Source organism: Elgaria multicarinata, chromosome 20 (genome assembly GCF_023053635.1).
Source record: "Elgaria multicarinata webbii isolate HBS135686 ecotype San Diego chromosome 20, rElgMul1.1.pri, whole genome shotgun sequence".
NCBI classification, from domain to species: Eukaryota; Metazoa; Chordata; class Lepidosauria; order Squamata; family Anguidae; genus Elgaria; species Elgaria multicarinata.
Window position 1 is genome coordinate 19,678,048 of NC_086190.1, and position 22,022 is coordinate 19,700,069.

General features: G+C 61.6%; 2 protein-coding genes across 8 annotated transcripts; both read left to right on the plus strand.

The window, feature by feature from the left end:
* Window positions 1-843: 843 nt before the first annotated feature.
* On the plus strand, window positions 844-14,277 carry HP1BP3 (heterochromatin protein 1 binding protein 3). 7 transcript variants are annotated; one of them, XM_063145403.1, is made up of 14 exons: window positions 845-952; window positions 3,868-3,913; window positions 5,341-5,502; window positions 6,013-6,115; window positions 6,714-6,864; window positions 7,710-7,869; window positions 8,288-8,431; window positions 8,994-9,074; window positions 9,864-10,021; window positions 10,843-10,933; window positions 11,041-11,200; window positions 12,362-12,473; window positions 12,727-12,858; window positions 13,090-14,277. In XM_063145403.1, the coding sequence occupies exons 3-14, from the start codon at window positions 5,416-5,418 to the stop codon at window positions 13,391-13,393; spliced, it is 1,683 nt and encodes a 560-aa protein (XP_063001473.1). In that variant the 5' UTR covers window positions 845-952; window positions 3,868-3,913; window positions 5,341-5,415; the 3' UTR covers window positions 13,394-14,277. The 7 variants fall into 7 exon arrangements, with proteins under 7 accessions (XP_063001477.1, XP_063001473.1, XP_063001476.1 ...); XM_063145405.1 differs by lacking the exon at window positions 3,868-3,913 and adding an exon at window positions 3,001-3,076 and having other exon boundaries at window positions 846-952; XM_063145407.1 differs by lacking the exon at window positions 5,341-5,502 and having other exon boundaries at window positions 844-952.
* A 2,385-nt stretch (window positions 14,278-16,662) lies between these two features.
* Window positions 16,663-21,538, plus strand: SH2D5 (SH2 domain containing 5). Its single transcript, XM_063145408.1, has 9 exons — window positions 16,663-16,693; window positions 17,233-17,313; window positions 17,691-17,765; window positions 17,916-18,062; window positions 18,782-19,030; window positions 19,154-19,328; window positions 19,615-19,720; window positions 20,023-20,182; window positions 20,730-21,538. The coding sequence occupies exons 3-9, from the start codon at window positions 17,745-17,747 to the stop codon at window positions 20,949-20,951; spliced, it is 1,080 nt and encodes a 359-aa protein (XP_063001478.1). The 5' UTR covers window positions 16,663-16,693; window positions 17,233-17,313; window positions 17,691-17,744; the 3' UTR covers window positions 20,952-21,538.
* Window positions 21,539-22,022: the final 484 nt, after the last annotated feature.

Consider the following 22,022-nt stretch of genomic DNA (forward strand, 5'->3'; position numbering starts at 1 on the left):
AATATAATAAATTGCGTAGAAGTAGGGGCGACAGGACAGCAAGGGAAAGGCTACTTTGAGGTAAAAGCGGGGGCTTCCTCCCTCTCGCTCTCGCTCTCCCCCTCAGGAGCTGTGCTTTTAATCTTTTAAAAGAATCTGTAGTTTTATATCTTTCCACCCTTCATAGATTATATTTATTTCATTTATATACGAGCCCATAGCCAAAGCTATCGGCTGGTATGTATTATATGGTATTTTATGTACAATATAAATTATATACCTTATTATTATTATTATTATTATTAATGTTTGTATATGTATAAATCATTATTATGGCAGGCAGTGTCTGTTTCGGGACCTCCTGTCAAGGCCCTTAATTAGCAATCAGGCCCTGTGGCCCCGCCCCCTCGACGCGGAAGGGGCGGGGCCGGCAGTGAGAGCGCGCGCAGGCGCAGCACCGTCCTCGGCAGCGCCGCCCCTCCCCTGAGGTAAAATTCCTTTCCCTTCTCGGCTCTTCCCCCCCCAACCCCTCCCTCACGATGAGTTTCCGTCTTCCCTCCAAGTGCGGCTCGCGCCCATACCCCTGCGCTCTTATAGTGCGCATGCGCGCGTCCCACCCGTCTGTTTTTGTTCGGGCGGCTGAGATTTGAAAACAACAGCAACCGTCGCCGTCGCCCCACCCCGCCGGCAGCAACGTCGAACGGGGCCCGCCTCAGCGCCTGCGCGCGGCCGCTACTCCGATTGGCCGCTTGCGAGAGCCGAACGGGCGGAGCCAAGGCCTGGCGTTCGAAAGGCGCCCGCGGCCGCCCATTGGTCCGCCTGCGCGCCGGGCCCGCCCCTTCCTGCCCTTCCGCCGAGCCTCCGCTTCCCCTCCGGTGCCGCCGCCGCCGAGACCGCTATTGTCGAAGGCGCCGCCGCCGCCGCTTTGCGTCTGCCGCGGGGAAGGGGGGAGGGAGGACGCGTCCCTGAGCCGGTGAGTGATAGGCGGGCGGGGCCTGCTGAGGGGAGGGGTCAGAGGTCACGCCCGGGGGGAGGGGCCGCCTGATGGGCCTGGGCGCTCATTTGCATAGCGCGGCATGTGACTCTTTGCAGGAGGGGGGAGGGGCAGGAGGGGGCAAGGCTCGTGCGAGCCCACCGGGCCTGGGGCCTGAGGGAGGCCTGGCGCGCCTGCTGCCGCTGGGCCTCCTGCAGCCTTCGGCGGGGGCGGGGCTGGCGAGGGAGCCGCCCCCTTCCTGCCCCTTCCCGCCCCCCTCCTGCCTCCTGCGACATCCAGGCCTCGTATGGCCCGAAGCGAGAGGAAGCGCGCCGCCCCGCTAGAGGGGCCCCTCATTTGCATGGGCATTTGCATGCAGCCACCCCATTGGGCTCTGCCGCAGAGCCCCCCCCCACGGGACCAGGGGTGATGACGGGCTCCGTGGCCCCAGGCACGAGGGAGGCACGCGGCGGCGCCCTTGCGCGGTGACGCAGTGGGGAGCCCCGCAGGCCCAGGCAGGAGCCTGCTGGGAGCTGCAGGACTTCTCCCTGTGTAAACACGCGCAGGATGGTGCCCTCCTTCTGGCCGGGGCTTTTGTGGGCCGGCGCCCGCCCAGCTCCTCAGGTGGCAGCGGACGAAGGGATGATCCCCTGCGATGCCACAGCCCATGGGCAGAGCGAGACGCACATCTGGGCAGCGCTGCAGTGGTGCATCTTGCCTGGGTGGGGGAAAGGCCCTCCCTGCCCCCTGCCTGCCCGCTGCGGCTGTTGACATTGAAAACTGGAATTTGACAGGAGAGACCTTCAAATAGAGGACCGTTCTCTTTGGAAGAGGACACCCTAGAAGACGTGAACGGTGGCCAACAGGCTGGCTGGGGAATACCCCCCCCCCCCGCGCCTACGTCAGGGTGCAGAAGAGTGACTTTCCAGCCCCCTCTCGCCCTCCCTCTCTGTGTGGTTGTTCCTGTAGCATCACTGGTGACAGGGTCTGTTGCGCTTGCCAGAAGGACAGGTCCTTTCCCTGAGATGTTTGCAGCTCCATGCGAGGAGAGCAGATGTGTCATTTGACACAGGAATGAAAGAGAGAGAGAGAAAGGCAACAGCAGGAGAGGAGGCAGCGCTGAACAGGGGAAGGAGCAGCAGCGCTCTGTTTAGCGTCACGAGCCTCAGGCTTAGTGCAAGCTGGGAGCTTAGGTCCTTTCCGTTGCACTGCAACTCCCACCATTCCCAGCCAGCATGGCCGATGGCTGGGAATTGCAGTCCGACACAGCCCGAGGGAAGGAGGTGAGCGGCTCTGTCACAAGGGCCTCTGTGAGGGAGTGCGTCATATACGAAGCAGGGCCACTGCTTCACAAGCGTTCCTAAAAACGCAAAGCCTGATTGCGTTATTGAAGTGTGGGCCAGGCGGCGTGAGGGTGTCCCCACACCGCTGCATCTTGTGATGTGAAAGCATCCAACCCCAGTAAAGGCTCCTGCTGGACCTTTGAGACCTTTGAGTGATGCTTTGCCCAGGGCTTGAAGCTCACCTAGACAACAAAGTGAGGATTCCCAGTCCCATCCAGAGCTCTCTGGGGCCTCTGAGTGTGCACAGAGAGAGAGAGAGAGGAGCCTCCTCATATGCTCCGGTTGCTGTTGCTTCGGGGCTGTTTTTTCTCAAACAACTGGGCAAACAGAAAAAGTTTCCCTCGTCCTGAGTTCGCTCATTGTGATGCTGTCAAACCACAGCTGATGGGTGGGTTTGCCAGCCAAAGAGCTGGGCGTTAGTGAAAGGAGCCAACATCTCATTACCAGGCAGCAGGAAGAGGTCAGAGGTGCAACTTTATTTGAGGAGCAGTGGGGCCAAACCTCCATTTCACTTTGCTGCGGAGGCTTCCCTGTGTTGTCAAAGATGCCTGCTGCTCATTTATCTCCAGATGTTTTGTCCTACAACTCTCATCAGGCCTCGCCAGTGGTGAGAGATGGAGGGTTTAGCCCCAAACATCTGGACAGACTCAAGTTGTCCATGGCTGACTTTCAGCAAGAAAAGAAAAAATCTGTGTGTTATTGCAGCCTTCCTCCATGGAGCGCCAGGCACATATTTTATCGCTCCCTCCTGCCCATGTTATCCTCACGGCAGCCCTGTGAGGTAAGTATGGGAGAGAGAGAGAGAGAGAGAAAGGCCAAGATTCCTCAGGGGGCTTCGTGGCTGAGTGGGGTGGGCTGGGGCGGGTGTTAAACCTGGGTCTCCCTGATACAGACCAGCTCTCTAGCCATTGTATTGCAAGTGGAAGCACGGTCATCCCTGCCTGAATACTTGAGACCAAATGTTATTTGAACTCAGTGGCACTTGCTTCTGAGTAGGGCTGCTATCAAATGGGACCAAATGCCTTCAGGACAGAGGTGCGGGTCCTTTCTTCTCCAGGGAATGCATCTCACCTGCTTCTTACGGAGCGGAGCGGAAGCTTTGACCTTCCAAGCCATGTTGTTGAAAGCAAACCTTGTTAACCTGCATTAAGCGCTTTGAGACGGGCAAAACGTATCACGTGTGTACTCAGCGCAGTGTGTGTTGCGCGATGGCCTCAAGGTAAGAAGTGATTCAAGGATGTGCGTGCCGTTGGAGGGACAGTTCTCTCTACAAAAGGGGCCTCTGGAACGCGAGCAAGACCAGAGAATTCATGGCGGTTTCTTCGTCCCACAGAAATCTATGCCAAGCGCTTTTAAGCACCACATAAATGCTTACTCTCAGGGTTATCAGAAGGCAGATCAGGCACGGTGAGACTTCCTTTAGACAAAAGTTGTTTCTTTTTTTAAAAGCATGTAAGCTTTTGAATCACACAGCACTCTTCTTCAGGATGAATGGGTCCTCTGCCCTCGTGAACTCCAGAGGCGAAGGCATGCCTCAAGTCACCCAGATCTCACCTTATTCTCTCGTTGCAGAAATAAGCATCCAGAAAGTTTGCAAAATAAGCCTGCCCATTGGGAGGTAATGCAGCACAGTCTTTATTCTACCTTTGTCTGAGCAGAGCACCTGGCTGGAATCATCCCCCACCCCCACTTCCCCCACCCCCAAACCAGCACTTGTCTTCAGACAGCTGCCGTGGGACCCGCAACTGCCTGGCTGCTCCGCTGGAAGTGGCCTCTCCCCTCCTCGGAGGACATGAAATCGCCCTCAGCCGTTTGTGCCTGAGAGCAGAAGAATGCAGAGAATTCGCCCTGCTCCGTGCCCAGAGCCGCCTCCTCCACGGCAGGCGGTTCTCCCCCCCCCCCCCCATTTCCCTCCTTCAGTCCGGCTGTTTCTTATTAAGCTGCTATCTCAGAGGCAGCAAGGGAGCTTTGAGGCTGCCTCTCATCACAGCCTGGCTCCCCAGTATGTCTGGGAAGGGGGCAGGCAGTTGTGGGTCCCAACGTCACTCCCCCAAAGTTATAATCCTGAGAAATGAGGTTAGTTCCCCCCCCCCTTTCAGCTCAGTTAGAAGGGGGCTCTGCTGCCCGACTAGCCGGAGGGAGTCCTCTTCCCTTAGGTTCCTGAGTGTCCTGTTTCATCTGCTTTCAGAAAGGAGAGGCAGGGGGCTGAAGCCCCACAGAAGCAGGGCCCGTTTCCCTCTGCCCGCCCCCCTCCCTGCTCAATGGGGCTCATCCATTGCTACTCCCCTATTTGTGAAGGTGTTTCCTTTGTGCTTGGTCAGACTCTGGCGAGAGAGGAGGAGGAGGAGGAGGAAGGTGCACAAGCCCTTGGGACCACTTTTAAAGGCCGCCAAGCCACAGACCGTAGGGCAAGGCGGGGCGGGGCTGTTTCAAGCCAGCTAATGAAGCCGCAAGGAAGAGCGGGTTTAGCTGCCACTGAGATCCCCGGCTCGCTGCCCTGGGCCTATGAATGCAGCAGCGTGTTCACATGGGAGGTCTTGACTGCTCCGGGTAGAATACGAGGGCCCAGGGTCTGGAGTGACCTTTGGCCACAGCCTGGACGCCCCTTAAGTTGTGGCCTTTCCGTAGCCCTGCCAGCCAGGAAGCACAGCTTGGGTGGGTCTGGCAGGGCCTTCAGTCCAACCTGGTGCCCTGCAGGAGCGTGGGATGAGGCCCCAGGTCGGGGAAAGCGGCTCTAGACCTCGGCCCGCCAGGTGCTGGGAGTTCTCCCCTGTGCCTCCGCCCCTACCTGTGCTGGCCAAAGGTAGCTTCTTGCTGAGGCTTCTGGGTGATGCTTTCAGCTCGTCCGTCAACCGCCGAGATGTTCTGCCTGGCTACCGGCGCGCCTGGTTAATTTGTGTTCCTTTTCTGTTCCTTTCTGTTTTGTCTCCGTAGCGCCTTAGAGGGCCGTAGATGTAGATGAAGCCTTTTTATTATGACTACTTTTTTCAGTTTTGCGTTTGTTCCTGCCAAGCGTCTTCTCACCCAGTCTTTTCTGCACTCCAGGTGGCCTCTGTTAGGAAGCCCTCCCCCTTGAGGGTAAACCCTGGGGCTCCCAAGTGGGGCTAGGCATTAATTTAAATGGCGACCGATCTGTCCGACGCGGATCCCGCAGACCGTAAGGCGCTTCCACTCTTAACGGGAGCCCCCCCGGACAAGTTGAGTGAGGTAGGGGCCGACCCGTCTCCACGCTTGCCCTTGGACTGGCCCTGGCGGGGCCGCTCTACTCTTCCTCCCCCTGCTTCTAGGACTCTCAGCTGGGGCTGCGTCCCCCTGCCCTGCCCTGCCCTGCCCTGCCCTGCCCTCCCCGCCGGTGTGATGCCTTTCCCCTCTCCTGCCTCCCCTGAAGTGCCCCCTCTCCCCTTCCCCCACCCAACTCCCCCCCCCCCCCCGCTGGGTCCTCTTGCTCCTGCCATTCGGAACCGAAGCCAAAAAACACACAAGGAAAAAGCGCCCCGTGAGTCTCGCTAAGGCCCAGGGAAAGCAGGAAGCCGGAAGCCTTTAGCCTGCTGCTGCTGCTGCTGCTGCCGCTGCTTCTCTCTCTGGATGGGCCGGTGCTAAGAGGACTAGAGGGCGGGAGGACGGAGCAGGCTTCCGACCGGGGTCCTCCCCTGGCTCCCCTCAGGAGCCCCCCTCCCCTGGCTCTGCCCGTGACACTGCCCTACACTTCCCTTCCAGGCGGGCGAAGACGGCATCATGCCAATCCGCCGGGCGGTGAATTCCTCTGCTCGGGAAACGCCTCCCAAAAGCAAGCCTGCGGAAAGCGAGGAGGCCAAGCCAGGTAAAGACCTCCAGGTGCTCACTGCCGTCCGCTCCTGGGGGCCAGGTGGGGGCGGGGAAGGCCGCCGCGCAGCTGGGGCTGACCTCCTAAGCCCTGGGTGAGATTGGAGCCGAAGTCGGGGGGGGGGGGCGAGAGATTGGGGTTGTGCGCATGGAGCCGCCCTGTCCCTGCAGACCAGCTTGTTGGCTGTGGGGGTGGCCAGCGGAGGGCGAGGAATTCAGCCCCAGGGCCGCCTGCCTGCCTGCTTGCCTGCCTGCCCATGCTGGCGCTCTCGCCCCGAGCTGCATCTCCCCACTGCCAAGGGGGCGGGAAGCCTGGGGTCTTCCCTCGCCTTGACCTGCTAAACTGCAAGCCTGGGAACTCTAGGTGGAAAAGAGACAAACACTCAGGAGGCAGCTCTGCTTCCCTCTAGCCAGGTGTGCAGCTGTCCTGCGGGGCGCTCCACGGCCCACGCAGCCGCTCCGGAGAAGGCGGCGGAACGGGCGGCCCGACGTGGCCGTTCCCCTTTCCTGCGCAAAGCCTTTTGCCCCCCTGCCGGCGGGTGATGAATTCCCCAGGCGCAAGGGCTCCGCTCCCCGCTCTCTTCCCCCACCCTCAGATCCTGACGTCAGCTCGGAAGAATCCGCTTCGACGGTCGAGGAGCAGGAGACGGAGACCCCCCCGGCCCCCTCCAACGAGGCGGAGGCCCCCAAGCCGCCTGAGCCCGAGGAGAAAGGGGAGGCGAAGCCTGCCGAGGAAGCCAAGAAGGAGTAAGGAGCGGGGGGGGGGAGGTGGGCAAGGGGCGGCGCTGGGTGTGGAAGCCCCCCCCCCCCCCCGCAATGGGCAGCGGGTGCTCAGTGGAGCCATCACAGGAGCTGGGGGGCGGGGAGAGCCTCAGGCTGGCTGACCCTGTGGGCCCAGAGGCAGAGATGAAAAGACACCAGAAAGTGGGTCGTGGGGGGGGGGGGATTAGGCAGGGGAGGAGTTGCCAGGAATTTGGGGGGAATCTGCGAATGAACCAGCAGCCTCCTGCACCCGTGCCCCAGGGATCAGCTCCTGCCTCCGCCGCCCACCGACTCTTTTGCCGCCTTGGCCCAGCCGCCCTCTGTGTCAGCCCAGGTGCTCCGCCTCCCTTGGAGTGGCCTCCCTGGCAGGGCTGTTGTGAAGGGGGGACCGCAGATACTTCTCACGAAGGAAGCGCCGTCTGAACGACAAATGTCTGCCACGAGGGATGGCGGCAGGTCGCTGGGATTCAGCCAGCTGCTCCCCTAGCAGCAGCTGCAGGGGCCTCCGGTGCCCTCCGGAAGTTTGAGGCTGCAGCTCCCATGTGCCCCAGCCAGCATGGCCCATGGTCAGGGGTTCTGGGAGTTGCAGTCTACATCATCTGGTTGGCCCCAGGCCCCCGGCCCCTGATGTACAGTGCAGGCTCCTTGGAGCCTTCCTCCGAGACCCCATTTCCCCGGCCTCCAGGCGGACCCAGGGCCTGGCTTGCCCCGTGCTCCCGGCTTCCGATCTGTGAGCCCAAGATCCCCCGGGCTGCTCCCCTGTGGGCGCCCCCCCCCCAGCCCCCCCGGCCTGCCGCTTGAGCTCCCCGCCTCTTCTCTCCCCTGCCAAGTGAGAAGGACCCGGCTAAAGAGAAGGAGAAGAAGGTCAAGAAGACCATCCCCACCTGGGCCACCCTTTCAGCCAGCCAGCTAGCCAGAGCCCAGAAGCAGACGCAGATGGCGGCTTCCTACCGCCCCAAGATGGACGCCATCTTGATTGAGGCAATCAAGGCAAGTTGTGGGGTGGGGGGGGCGCTGTTGCCTCCCCCTTCCTCTCCCTGCCTGTGGGGGGGTGCTTGGGCCTTCCTCGATTTCCCTGCTCAGCACCAGGCCGAGGGGGCCGTTCCTGAGCCCTGGGGAGCCCTAGCAGAGGGCCCGGGGCCACTGAAGAGCTGCACCCCGCAGGCGGGAGGGTGGCCAGAAGGGTGGCTGAGGAATGTCCTCTTTGAGGAGCCGCTCCAAGACGGGGCCGTTTTTATTCTGTGCGCCGCCTGGAGAGGGTTTTGCCCTCAGAGGCCTCCAGAGCGTGGTTTTTAAATGAGCTGGACCCGAGGAGTTCCTCCCTCCTCGGCCGCCCAGCCCAGGCGCTCCCCTCTCCGTGCGCTGCTGACGGCCCCCTCGCGGGCGGCGGCTGCTGCTGCTCTTCCAGGCCTGCTACCAGAAAGGGGGGGCCTCCGTGGTGGCCATCCGGAAGTACATCATCAGCAAGTACCCTTCGCTGGAGCTGGAGCGGAGAGGCTACCTCCTCAAGCAGGCCCTCAAGCGCGAGCTGGAGCGGGGCCTCATCCGCCAGGTGAGCCGGCCCGGAGCCTCGGGGGGGGGGGGGGGCAGGAAGGGCAGGGCGAGGGGCAGGGGAGGCGGGAGCGGGCGCGGGCCACCCAGCAGCCCCTTGATCATAGAATCACAGAATAGCAGAGTTGGAAGGGGCCTGCAAGGCCATCGAGTCCAACCCCCTGCTCCATGCCATCAGTGTTCCGGCCTGATCCAAAAGCACGTTGCAAGCCAGGCCGTGAGCAAGGGGGGGGGGTCGTGTGTGTGTGTGTGTGTGTGTTACGTTTGAAAGTACCCATGGGAGGGGGTTTTGTGGGGGGGGAGGCACTGCCAGATGCACCATGATGGGGGGGGGGGAGGAGAGGTTTATTTTCTCTATCCTGCCCAAGCCTAGAAACTCAAAGCAAGTAACAAAAGGCATTCAGCGTGCCCCTAAAACAGCCTCGGTGCCCCCTCTGTGTCTTCCTCCCACACCCTGCGCCCCGCTTGCCCCCCTTGCCCGCGTCCTGCTCTTCTTTCCTCCTGGAGACCTTCCCCCTCCCCCCCCCCCGAGGCCTGACACGGGCTCCCCTCTTTCTTGCTAGGTGAAAGGAAAAGGCGCTTCTGGGAGCTTCGTGGTGGCCCCGAACTCAGGGAAAGCGGCCCCCAAGTCCAGGGACCGGAAGGTAGGAGGCTGCCCGGTCTCCTGATGTGGCACTCAGGAGGTCCCGTTATTTATTTATTTAGCGCCATCAGTTTTCATGGCGCTGTACAGAACGAAACAAGACCATCTGCCATGTGGCTTACAATCTAAAATCACAGTAACCGACAGGGGAAGGAGGGGGGAAACCAACCGGGGTAGGGGGCATTAGAACTGAAATCCAGACTACCATGACCACGCTATGAGTGAAAAGCTTTTGAGAAAAGAAACTGGGGACAGCCCCCCCCCCCAAGACCGAGGGGAGCCGTTGCTAGTCAGCCTGGGGAGGCCGGATGAAGGAAGCAGGCCCCGGGTTCTGGTGCGGCGCAAGGCCCCTTCCTGACAGAAGCGTCCTCAGAGGCTTCTGGATCCCTCCCAGAGCTCCGAGGAAGGCGGGCGTTCCACTGGTGCAGCCTCTGCCCCGCCCCCTCAGCAATTGGCAGGGCTGGTTCGGAGGCACCTGGGAACGAGCCCCAGGCCCTGTCCTGCATCTGTGGATGGCCACGAGGGCAAAGGCCAGCAGCTGAGCCTTGAGAGAATAGCGCCGACAGCCGCTGTGAGGGCCTATCCTAGTCCCCCTGAGGCCATCAAGTCCAACCCCCTGCTCGATGCAGGGACCCACACTGCCAGAGGGTTTCCTGGGCTGTGACTGGGGGCCCAAGCCAGAGCACTCCTTCTGCTTGGAAAAGGAATTGAATTGGGGGGGGGACCAGGGGAGGGGAGGGGGCTCTTGCTTCCCAGCCCCCCAAAAAGAGCTCCTGGCCCTGTCTTCCAGAGGAGTTCTTCTTCGGCCTCCGGTCCAGAGCAGCAGGTGAAGCTGCAGGACGTCCTGCCCCTGGCCTTCACCCGCCTTTGTGAGCCCAAGGAGGCCTCCTACAGCCTGATCAAGAAATACGTCTCCCAGTACTACCCCAAGCTGAAAGTGGACGTGAGGTAGGCGGAGACGGCATCGCGCCAGGCCCCTCTGGTCTTCCTTGCCACGGGCCGGCAGGCCGCTGCTGCTGCTGCTGCGGTTGAGTGGCTGACGTGGCATCAGCGAGGAAGAATGACCCCCTCTCCAAAGCGCTGCCGCACCTCAGGCAGTCGGAGTGGCCCTACTTGCCTCTGAGCATGTGTAGAGTGGCCCAGGATTGCTACCGGAACAGAGGGAAGGCGTCCGTGAGCGTTTCTTTAAAGCAAAGGGGCTGAAGCTCTTCCAACCTGAGAGGAGCTTTCGGGGCTCTTCCCAGCGGTGGGCTGAGCCAGAGGCACAAGTGGGGGCAATTGCCCAGCCCACCCCAGCAGCAGCGGCATCTCTGCCCCTAAAGCTCTTGCTGCCAGGAGCTGAGACAGGAGAGGCATTTCGGGGGAGACGCTGAACATAAGCAGGGAAGGTGCCGGAAGTTGGGTGATTGGCGGGGGTGGGGTGGGGGGGTGCTCGGATTCACGGCCCGCCCGTGGGTGGTTTCTGGCCCAGCCCCCCCCTTCCCCAAGACGCTCTCCTCAGTCTCCAGGAGAAGCCCCCCGGGGTTCCTGCGTCAGCCCTGGGCCCAGGAAGCCTCTGGCGTCTGCCGGGGGTGAGGGGGCTCTTTTCCTCGCCACCGAGCCCCCTGTGAGCTGAGATCTTCCTCCCGGTTCTTGGCAGGCTCTCGGGGCCGGCGGAGCTCTGCTTGGTGCCGTTGGGAGGAGGCGGGCGCCGCTCTGTCCTCTCCCTGCTTTCTCTGCGGACGGATCGGGGCCCAGGTGACCCTTACGCTGCTGCTTCCCTCCTGCAGACCCCAGTTGCTGAAGAATGCCCTGCAGAGGGCGGTGGAGAAGGGCCAGCTGGAGCAGATCACGGGCAAAGGAGCCTCCGGGACGTTCCAGGTGGGTGGTCTCCCTGGCCGTGCCGCCGGCCGCCTGGGCCTGGCTGGGGCCGAGCCGGGTCCTGGAGGCCCCTGGCTGTGCTGATGGTGTTCTCGTCTGTAACACAGCTGAAGAAATCTGGGGAAAAGCCCCTGCTGGGCGGCAGCCTGATGGAGGATGCCATCTTGTCAGCCATTGCGGCCATGAATGAGCCCAAGACCTGCTCCACCACCGCTCTGAAGAAATACGTCTTGGAGAAGCACCCGGGGACAAACTCCAGCCTCCAGGGTAGGTTGGGCAGAGGCAGGGCGGGAGGGAGGGAGGGAGGGAGGGCAGGTGCACGCCTGCACACCCACCCTTCCGGGACCAGGCGGCCGCGCGACCCTGCCCCTTGTGTGTGTATGTGGGGGGGGGGGCGTTCTCCACCCTGCGTCCCCACTGGCCACAGCCACCGCTAGCCCCACAAGCCCGTCGCTCCCAGGAGAAGGGTTGAGACCACGGGGCCGATCTGACAAGTGCAGATCGAGGCTAACGGGTCTCCAGGTCTCCTTATAGCAGCGTTCCCCAACCTGGTGCCCCCCTCCCCCAAATGCTTTGGGCTGCTGATGGGAGTTGAAGACCGCAAAAACCTGGAGGGCCCCAGGCTGGAGCAGCGGGCTGTTCTAGAGGGGAGAGGAAAAGAGGACCGCGACCTCCTCCTCCTCCTCCTCCTCCTCCTCTGTGGGATGAGACTCCCTCCCGTCCCCTCCCCTCCCCTGGGCCCGGAACAGGAAGCAAGCCCGTTCCACTTGCCGCAGGAGGTCCGTGGGCTGCTTAGATCTCGCAGCCGGTGCCCGGATTGTTCCGTAGCAACAAACCCGGCCATCGCTCCAGCTGGCCTCGGCCACCTCAGGAGGGCGGTTCTCGGAGCAAAAAAGCCTTTGATGCTCGGAAGGAGAGGGCGGGGGCCAACGTGGGCGGGGGCTTGGAAAGGACTCGATGGAGGCGGCCCAAGCGCCCCCCCCAAGCCCTTGTGTTCAGGAATCCCGTCCCCGGCGGCCCCCGTGGCTCCGAGGGGGGCTGTGTTCATCCCCCCTCTGCCTAGAGAGGAGGCGGAGCAGGTGCAGGAGCCGGCAGAAATAGATCAGGCTGTTGTGGAGGAGAGGACGGACGAGCGGCAGCCGTGGGGGAGGCGGCGGGCGTGAGGCTCCCGCGGAGGGAGGGGGTTTCATCGGAAGGGGAGAACAGCCGCTCGGCCCACGCACCGTCTCTGTTGCCTGGGGAGTGTTTGGCCCCGCAAGGCTGCTCAAAGCTCCCCCCCCTCACCACCAGCTGGGTTGCAAAAGAGGGCATTTGTGGGCAGGGAGCCGACGGGCCCCGCAGGGCGTTTGCGGCGCTGGTCCCAGCCTGCCTCGGAGGGCAGCGAGGCCTCCGGCCCTGACTGAGGCCTGCTTTCTCCCGCCCCCACAGTCCACCTGCTCAAGCGAGCCCTGCAGAAATGCGAGAAGTGCGGCTGGATGGAGCAGATCTCCGGCAAGGGCTTCAGCGGCACCTACCAGCTCTGCTTCCCCTACTACCCCAGGTAACCGGGTTGGGGGGAGGCCAGGAACGGGGGCAGGAGGGGGGGAGCGCTCTGATCCCTGGAGGGGGGCTGCTGCTGCTGCTGCTTCCGTGCCCATGTCGGCCCACACCCTTGGTGGACGGTACTGGGGGAGGACTTGAACCCGGCTCCTGACGCTGCACAGCAGGGCTTCCTCTGAGCTCCCCTTCTCCTGCTGAGGTTGGGGGAGGGTCTTTCCCATTAAAACCCTCCCCTCCCACCCTCCCTCCCCCAGCCCCGGCATTCTGTTCCCGGAGAAACAGAAAGAGGATTCAGAGGAAGAGGGGGAGGAGTCTGAGGACGAGGAGGAGGAGTCCTCTGAGGAGGAAGAGGAATCCGAGGAGGAGGAGCCCCTTCCGAAGAAGAGGTAAGGGACGGGGGGAGGCTTCCGTGCCAGGCAGGAGGGGCTGCGGCTGCCCACCAAGGGCCGGCCGGCCGGCTTCATTCTTGGCTGGGCAGCGCCAAGCCCCGGAGGTTAGCCGCTTGTACGGGAGCTGGGCAGCCGCTTGCGGAGCCCACGAGCCCTGCCTTGAGTGGGGGGGGGGGCAGGGGGGCGGCCTGGTGGCCCTCTTCCGAGACCTTGCGCTCCTCTTGACAGGATGCAGAAGCGGCCCCCGCCGAAAGCCCGGAGCCGGGCCCCACCGCTGGTGAAGCGACGGGAGGCGAAGCCCAAGCCCCGCAAGGCCCCCCTGGCGCGGCGCGGGAAAGCCAAGCCCCCTCCGAAGAAGGCCAGAGCCCCCCCCGCCAAGGCCCGGCCCAAGGCCCCCCCGCCCCGCGTGGCCGTCAAGGCCCTCTCCGGCAACAGCCCGGCCCCCAAGAAGCCGGCCCTGAGCGCCAAGAAAGACCTGAAGGCCAAGAAGAGCAAGGCCGCCATGCGGAAGTCCCTGCGGACGAAGAAGTAGCTCCGCCGGAGTGGCCGGCCGGCCCCTGCCTCTGAGGAACACGCGCGTGCTTGTGTTTTATAAGTACCCCCCCACCCTCACACACACACACACATTCGTACCTTAGTTCTGATGCTTAAAACATTTCTCTCTCTCTCTCCCCCCTTTTCCCCCCTTTGTGAGCAGTGGGGGAAACCGGTGACCCCCTACCGTCCAAGCATTTCAGTTAGATCTAGGTCCCTGTTTCCTGTGCCTTCTGCCCCCTCCCCCTCTGCCTGACCCCCTTCTCTCCTCCCCCCCCCCCCCCCGGCAAAACCAATCACCAGAAACGTAGGAGCGCTTTTCTTTCTTTCTTTCTTTTTAACGTAATCTGTACAGGGTGCATCTTGGCTTTGGATTCTGGGCTTTTAAAACTGGTTGCAAAGAAGATTTCTATATTTTTAGAATGAGGAAGACAAAAACTGCTCTCTGAAGGCCCTGTGAGGGCTGCCTTGTGGAGCTCTTGCGGGCCAGCCGTTCCGCTGCGCGCTGGTCTCCTTCCCAGAAAAGAGGCAACGCCAAGCGTACCAGGGAGTGGGGCGCCCCCTCCCTCCCTCCCTCCCCCCCCAGACGCCTCCTTCATTATCTTAGTTAGGGTGTTCTGTTGTTTTAGCGTAGTTGTTCTCCGCGGTGTTTTTCCGTCCCCCCCGAAACCCAAGCTTACGTAAAAGTCTTCTTGAATCCAGCTTTTGAAACTTGTTCTTTTAAAAAGAAACGAAACGAACTTGAGTTTTGTCACTTAATTGCCCCTCCCCCCCTTTTTTAAAAATAAACTACGAGTGAAATGTCAGAGAAAGATCTGATTGCTAACGTAGAGCTCTTGAGCGAGGAACGTGCTGTTTGCTAAAATAAAAATTAAGACTCTGGCGGCTGTCTTAGGTCTGGTGTTTCGCCAGCGCCCGGAAAGGGTGGGGGGCCTCCTCGGGGTGGAGGGGGGGAGATCCAAACGCCGGAGCAGGGGCGGCTTGGGAGGATGGACGAACAGGGCAGGGAGGACTCCCGAGGGCTGCAGGCTTCCATCCCCAGGCTCTGGCTGGCAGCAGAGCGATTGCTGGGCTCTAAAAGGCTGCCTCCTGCTGCTGCGTCCTCGGTTGGGAAATGGAACTTCCCAGCCTGGGCCCGGGGCAGGGGAGAGCCCTTTGTTTTCCTCTCCTGTGTAGCCTGTGGCTCGGGCTTGACACACGTTCCCTGCCAAGCCCTTGGCTCTTTAGAGGTGGCCCACTTGGCACCGAAGGCTGGCCGGAGGGCCCACCCCGCTGGGGAGCCATGGCTCTTCGAGGTACTCCTGTCGCCAAGTGACTCCCAACTGAACGGCACCCGGTGCTTCCTCCCGCCCCAGTCATCCTTCAACGAGGACGGACGTTTCCCAAGATCCACCGCCCCTGGCCCTTGCGTAGTTGCTCTGTCGCGTGAGTCTCCTGGGCTGCTAATTCTGGCTCCAGGGTGGCCACCCCAGGGCCCAGCGCAGGCCTGAGGCCCAGCGGAGGACTCGGGAGTCGAAAGGGGGGAGCCCGCAGCAACAGCTACAAAGCACGGCCGGAGGGGCTCTGAGAAACCTTCCCATAGCCTTTCCAGCTGGCAGCACAACCTCCTCTGGACCCTCCACAGCATCCAGAAGTCCTGCTGCCACCCAGGGGTGGGGCACCCCGGGTTGCCGCACCAGGCCCTTCCGCTTCCCCTGCGACCCGCCATCCTGCTCTCGTGCAGCCCCGCTTCCCCTTCTCAAAGGCTTAAATGCCCCTGGAAGCTGCCAGCTGGCTGGCACGGAGCGCTTCCAGCCAGGATGCGCCGCGGCTTCTTCCTGCTCGGGTCCTGCCTCCGCGGCTGCATTTTGATGTCTTTCTTTCGCGCGTGCCCGAGGAGGAGACCAACCGTCTGTCCCGCGTTCTTCCTCGGCGCTGCTGTTCTCAGCCCAGATCCGGCGCTTTGGTTCTTTCCAGCGAGGGGGCCGTGTTCCGGGCCCCTCCTGACTAGACGCCTCTCCGTCTGCAAAAAGCCACCCAGGCCGCCGCCTTTGAAGGGATCCAGGCTGCCTGGGCTCAGACACGCGTCGGTCCTTCTTCTTGGCGGCTTTGGTCTCCTGCCTCTCCCCCCACCCCCCACCCCGCCCAATGACCCCGAAGCGGCGCGCGAGATCCGCCTCCGCCTCTTCTCCATCTTATCGCCACAACAACCCTGTGAGGTAGGCCGGGCTGAGAGTCAGCGGCCGGCCCAAAGCCACCCAGTGCTCTAACCACTACGCCACCCTTGCATTTGCATTCCAGGCCGGCCGGGGGTGCCGCCTGCTGGGGTTCCAGAGAGGATGGCGTGGAGAGGCGGCGGCTGGAGGAAAAGGCCGGGCATCCATGCCGGGGGGGGGCGGGGCGGCGGGGAAGGCCTGGTTCAGCTCAAATGGGCCGGGGGCGTCGGGAGGGGGGGCTGGCCGGGGACGGGGCTCCTCCTCCCCCCTCCCCCCTCCCTTACGGGCAGCCGATTGGGCGGCCGGCATTTGGGGCTGGCAAGCCGGCAGCGCGCCCCCGCTCTGCGCTCTCCCTGCTGCTGCTGCTCGCGCTCGCCCTTCTCGTCCTCCTCGGGCGGCGGCATGGGCGCGAGGGGCCTGGCCGCGGATCGTGGCCCGCGGGGGCCGAGCCGGCGCCTGGCCGGGGCCGCCTGGGGAGCGGGCGGGCGCTGAAGGCGATGCGCTCCGGCGCCAGCTGCGCCAGGTGAGCTCTGCGCCTGGGAGGCGTCGGAGGGGGTCGCGCGTGGGGAAAGGGCCCCTCGGGGCGCGTGCAGAGTGCCTTCCCAAGGGGGGCACCGCCTTTCCCGCGGAGCAAGGGGCGCCCTGTCCGTCGAGGGGAAGGGAGGGGGTCTCCCCCTTCGGAGTTGGGGCAGGAGGGGGGGCTAGCCCCTCTGTGCCCCGCAGAGCGGCCCCCGCCCCCCAAGCAGGCTCGGGTTCAAAAAAGTCCAACCCAACCCAGCAGCGCTGCAGGTCCGGGTTCCCCAGACTTCCCCGACCTGGCGGCAGGTAGAGGGAGGTTGCTCTCCTGTGCCCGTGGTACCTTTCTCCAGTGACCAGGGATGACCAGTGACCAGTGACCAGGGGGTTGTAATCCGCATTAGGGAAACCTGCGTTCACCCTCCATCGCTCACTCTCTTCTTTCTTTTGCCCCCATGTCCCAGCGACCCCCTGAGCCCCCCTGGGCAGGCGCCATGAAGAAGCAGCTATCATCTGGGAACGGCAGAGGGCCGGATCCGGCAACACACCAGCAGAGAGGCGGCCGGGTCATCGCCAAGCTGGCAGAGGTGAAGCTGGGCTTGGGGGGGCAGCGGTTGCTCTTGGCTGGGGGCAGGGGAGGACCCAGATGTGCCGGAGGAAGGGCTGCTGCCCCAAGCCTGGCCCTGAGTGCTTCTTCTGCCTCGCACGTGGTCTGGCTTGGGGCAGTGGCAACATCCGTGGCTATGGAGGCATCAGGTGGGCCAGCTAGTAAGCGCCCTTCCTCTGAACCTGGAAGAAGCGCTCTCCCGGCACAGGCCGATGGTGTTCCAGGTGAAAACATCTGGGGGCGCTGCCTTTGCCCTCTGTCGATGATCCAGAGCTCAGTGGACCAAGGTGGCGTTGGCCAAATCCTGCCCAGGGCTGGTCTGACTCAGCTCGTGGCCCCACCGACAGGAACCTTCTGTCCAGGGTGGAGGGTGGATGGGGACGCTCCAGCACTGCCCGGGGCATCCTTTTCTCCTTGAGCCTTCTGGGTGTGGTTTTGGGAAGGCCCTCCGGGCTCCCTGGACCTTGCGTGCGACCCCTGCCCTTCTTCTCTCCACACACACACCCCGCCCGCCAATAGTACGTGGGCTCCTTCGTCGTGGAAGACGTGGAACTCCAGCAGAAGGCCCAGGCGATCCATCGGCACCTCCAGCAGCTGAAGGTGAGGGAGCAACTAGTGCGGGGGGGGGGGAACTGCATGGGCCCTTTGCACTTGCTCAGAGGCACTACCCTCAGCGCAATTCCACCTCTTTGGGAGGGGGGTTCTGGCATCACAGGGGCGTTTCCTTTTGGTTCGCTTCTTGCATTTCCAGGCCCCACAATCGCCCAAACTCTCCAGCTGGAGGCGGAGGGCAAAGGGGAACCCTTTCTGCTCTGCATCCGTGTGCGGCTGACATCCCCCTTGGGGGCAATGGGAGTTGTAGTCCAAGGCATCCGAAGGCCACCGTGTTTGGGAAGGTTGCCTTGGCTCCCTCTCCGGATCACCTTCTCACGGATCTCCTCGCTCTCTTTCCCACCCCCGGGTCTCCTCCCGCCCAGGACTGCCCGAGGCGGCGATCCGTCGTCCTCAAGTTCTGCCTGCAGGGCCTGAAGATGTACAGCGTGGAAGGAGAGGTAGGCGGGGACGGTGCCTTGCTGCGCATCCGAGAATGACAGCTGGGCTCACCCTTAGCAGGAGGCCTTCTCATGAGCAGCCCCATTTGACGGGCAGGTCTGGAGGTGCTCTGCCCGCTCTCAGCGCCCTCGTCTTCTTCTGGCCCTCAGGCTCTCCTCATGGCTCACGCCCTGAAGCGCATCCTCTACAGCACCTGGACACCCGCCGGCTGCCAGTTCGCCTTTGTGTCCCGCAATCCACGCAGCCCGCCCAGCAGGCTTTTCTGCCACTTGTTCGTAGGCAGCCAGTCGAGCGAGGTAGCTGAGGGGAGGCGGCGGAGAGGGGGGTGGCGCCGTGGCACGGGCCGTGTGGGCGCCCCAGTTCCACCTGGGGTCCTTTGCTTGTGGAGTCACAGCGGCCGTATTGGGCGCAAAAGAAATACCGTAAAGAAGCTGTTCTCGGTCACTGCTCGGGGCTGCGTTTCCACAGGGAGGGCCTGCACTGGCTGCGGCATCATGGGACGGTATCCCAGGAGGCAACAGTGGACTGCTCCCATTTGAAAGGAGGGGAGTCCCACGTGAAAGGCGGCAGGGCTGTGTTCTGGACAGATGTCTCTGTTTTCAGAAGAGCTGCAGTGCACCACGAATGGCTGCCATGCGCACATGCGTGATGCCACCACGGAACCTCCCCCTGCAGCTGCCCCCTTGACAGCAAATGGCCCCTCAAGCGGGAGGGTATTTTCATCTGTTGTCTAAATCACGCGTGGCCTCCAAGGCTGCACAACGCCACGGAAGGGGAGGAGAGAATGGTGGCGGTGGTGGTGGGGTATTTTGTATATTTCTTTGCAGCATGTTTTACTGCTCTTTCGCCAAAAAAGGCTCCCCGAGCATCTTTAAAAGATGAATCATGCAACAGCCCCTGCCTGCAGGCATGCAATCTAAAAGACACGGCACAAAAGGAAAAGGCACTGGGAGGGAGGAGGCACAGCGCCACACTCCGGTCCCCGTTCATCCGTCCTGCGTTTCCCACTGCTCAGGCCCAGGTGCTGCACTTGCTGCTTTGCCGCTCCTTCCAGCTCTGCTACCTGCTGATGCACCCCGAAGAACAAGACTGGCGTTCTAGTGGGCCTGTTCCGCGAGAGGCCGGCAGGCCGCTGGGATCCTCTCTGGACAGCCGGGTGGTGTGGGAGTCCCTCAGCCCGGAGGAGGTCTCCCAGAACGTCAACGCGCTTGTCTCCTTCCGGAGGCTCCCGTGCCCAGCGGATTTTGGCTCCTCTGTCAGCGTGGTGAGTGGGCCTGCGCTTGCCAGGGCTGGCCTTCCGGAGGGAGGGGCGTCGCCAGCGAGCGGGTCTCTGGCTTCAGAGCCTCGGAGGGGCCCCGTCAGCGCCTTTCCTGCGTTGCCTCCCTAGAGAGAGCGGCTGGATTTGGAGCAGAGCAGCAGCCTGGGCGCGTCCCGCCCCGGCAACCCCTACTGCTCCCCGATCCTGGTTCGCAAGAAGGCCATCCGCAGCAAGGTCCTCCGCTCCGGAGCCTACCGGGGCTGCACCTTTGAGGCGCAGCTGCAGCAGAGCGCGCGCGAAATGTGTGAGTGGTCGGGCACTGGCGGTCCGGGAGGGAAAGAGGAGCCCTTGCACAAGCAAGGGCCACCCTAACCCGGCTGGGACTTTGTGATGTGGCGCAGCTGCGTGGCAGGCCTGGTGGTGGCGGTGGCGGTTGGAGGCTTCACAGGGATGGGGCGGGGAGGAGGGCCCAAGCCCCTGCTTTGCACCCACACGGTCCCTCATGAGCTTGGAGTCTTCCGGGGCCCGTTCCCCGCGTCGTAACCACGCTACGTGACTTTCCTGCGTGCCTCTGTCCTCCTTGGCTCCAGTTCACACCAGTTGCGACGGCAAAGGCAGCAGAGGCAGCCTGGCTTACCTGCCGGAAAGCGACAGCGGCCTCATGGAGAACGTGTGGTCTTTTGCGGGCCTTGACAGGTGAGAAGCCAGCAGGCAAAGCGCAGTGCTGCGCAACTAGGCAGCGAAGTTCTGCTTCAACGTTACTTTTGGTCTTCCCCTTTGCTTTTGGGGTTTAAGCATTCTGTGTGGGGCTCCCCTTTTTGCTTACTTGCAGGAGAAGCCAAGGCAGATTGACTCAGAAGGAAATCCCAGCTAGGAGGGGCCAGGGAGGCAGCGGTGCCCATTCTGCCGCGTGGGTGGTGGTGGTGGTGGTTCTACTGCAGGGAGACAGAGGGCGCGGTGGGCCGCTCCCCTGCTCCGAGTTACCTCCTGGTTTGCAGGGATGCTGGGATGGGGCTACTGAGAAGCGATGTGCTGGGATCCTTCCTCCTCTGGGCTGAGCCGGGTTCCACCAACCAGTGGTGCTTGACGGTGAGGACACGGTGTGGCGTGATCCCGTACCAGATTTACCGGAGCCAGCTGGGGAAGTATTCTGTTGAGGTGAGGCTTGAGAAGGGGATCAGGGCGTCTCTTTGTCCATAGTTCCACTGTAGGCTGATGGATTGGGCATTGCAAGCAGTTCCAGATGTTTTGGCCTATGACTCCTCTATCATGCCTCCCAGCACGCTGGCCAGGGCTGGGAGTTGCTGGCCCAAACATCTGGAGGGCCACAAGTTGCCCTCTTTTAGGCCCATCCTTCCACCCTCCCTTCAGGCCTACGACCAGCCTTCCGCAGCCAGATGCCCTCCAGATGTGGGGGTGATGGGAACTGCAGTCCAACACATCTGGAAGGCGCCAGGTTAAGTTAGGCTTCTCTAGGCCCAATTCGAACCTGTTTTTCCTCAAGCAAATAAACCTTAGTTTCACCTCACAGTATCTCCTGCACTGATGTCTTCCACATTCCATGACTGACTGTTCTTCCCCATCAGTTAGGATGTGTGGCGTTAGAATCTGTGATGTCACAGAAGCTTGGCCAATGGCAGGGCTTGCTTGCAGGCAACTGAATGTTTTCATTCCCATTTCATTTTCTTTTCTTTTCTTCCCGAAGCATTTGAATGTGGAGTTCCCCAATATGGAAGCCCTGCTGGATCATTACTCTGGGATTCAGGGGGGCCTCTTCTGCTCCCTGGCCACAGGCCGGATCAATCACTCTTACGAGGAGCAAGACGGCATGGCGGACGACGCCTGGCGGGAAGAGCGAAGTCGCCGGCAGGCCTCGTGGCTCTACGGCGCCAGTAGATCTCTGGCTGTCCAGCAGGAACTGGGCTAATGAGCTGCAAAACACGGTCCAGGCTTTCTTCTCCTGCCATCCGCATAGAATTGTACTCGCTCTTTTGTGGTGTTGCAAGCTACATGGCGCCTTCGCCCTTCAGCACCCTCCTGTTCTGATGTGGTAGAGTCTGTCCCTCTGGTACGGGCCCAGTAGAACATGAATGTCAACAGCAAATGTGTCTTAACGTTTTCTAGCCAAAGGTCCCCATTGTGTTGACGCCCGAGGCCAGTAAGGTGCAGGGCTGAGCCCTTTTCATCGCTCTGGTACTTCAGGGATATATTTGCGTGTTAATCTCATCAGTAGACTGCAAGTGTGTGGGTGGGGTATGCACCAGGAGCTTGCGGGGGCCTCCAAATGGTTTGGCTTCCGACTCTCACTAGCTATGCTGGCTAGGGCGGACGGGACTTGTAAGCCAAAACATCTGGAGGGCCACGAATTGCCCAGCTGTGGTAGACACACACACACGCATCAGGGCCCTGTTACATCAACCAGGCTTACTCCTGAGTTGACCTGTGTAGGTTTGCCCTGCCAATCCTTTTCATGGCCCCACCTGAGTCTGCAAAGGGGCGTCTTTTGATGACAATAAAGCCCCCAAAGTGAGGCTTTGATGAGAATGTTTGTTGTCGTCCTTCTGATTTTTCCTTACAGTTGGTGCCATTCATGTTTTCATCTTCCTTTTAAAAAATATTGTAACAGTTGAATATGCCAGAGTGCAAAACTGCACGTCTTTGGGTCGTGTGTGGAAAGTATTTGTGTCGATCCGTTTGCATCTCTTGCAGTCCCTAAACGCTAGTAGTGGTGGTTTAATCTTCCTTTTGGACCTTCATGTGCCTGCTGCAACCGAGATTTTATGGAAAGAAATGTATTTATTTATTTAATTTATAACTGTTTCTCTGCCAAAAAAGGAAAAGTGCCGGAAGCTGCCAGTCATAAGAACTGGCTAAACTCCCCCTCACCATCCTGCAAAATCTTAAAATTAAAAAAATAAATTTTAAAAAAACACCCCACGATTTACATATGTATGTGAGCATGGCTACAGAACTATTATTTATTGATGGTGAAAATACG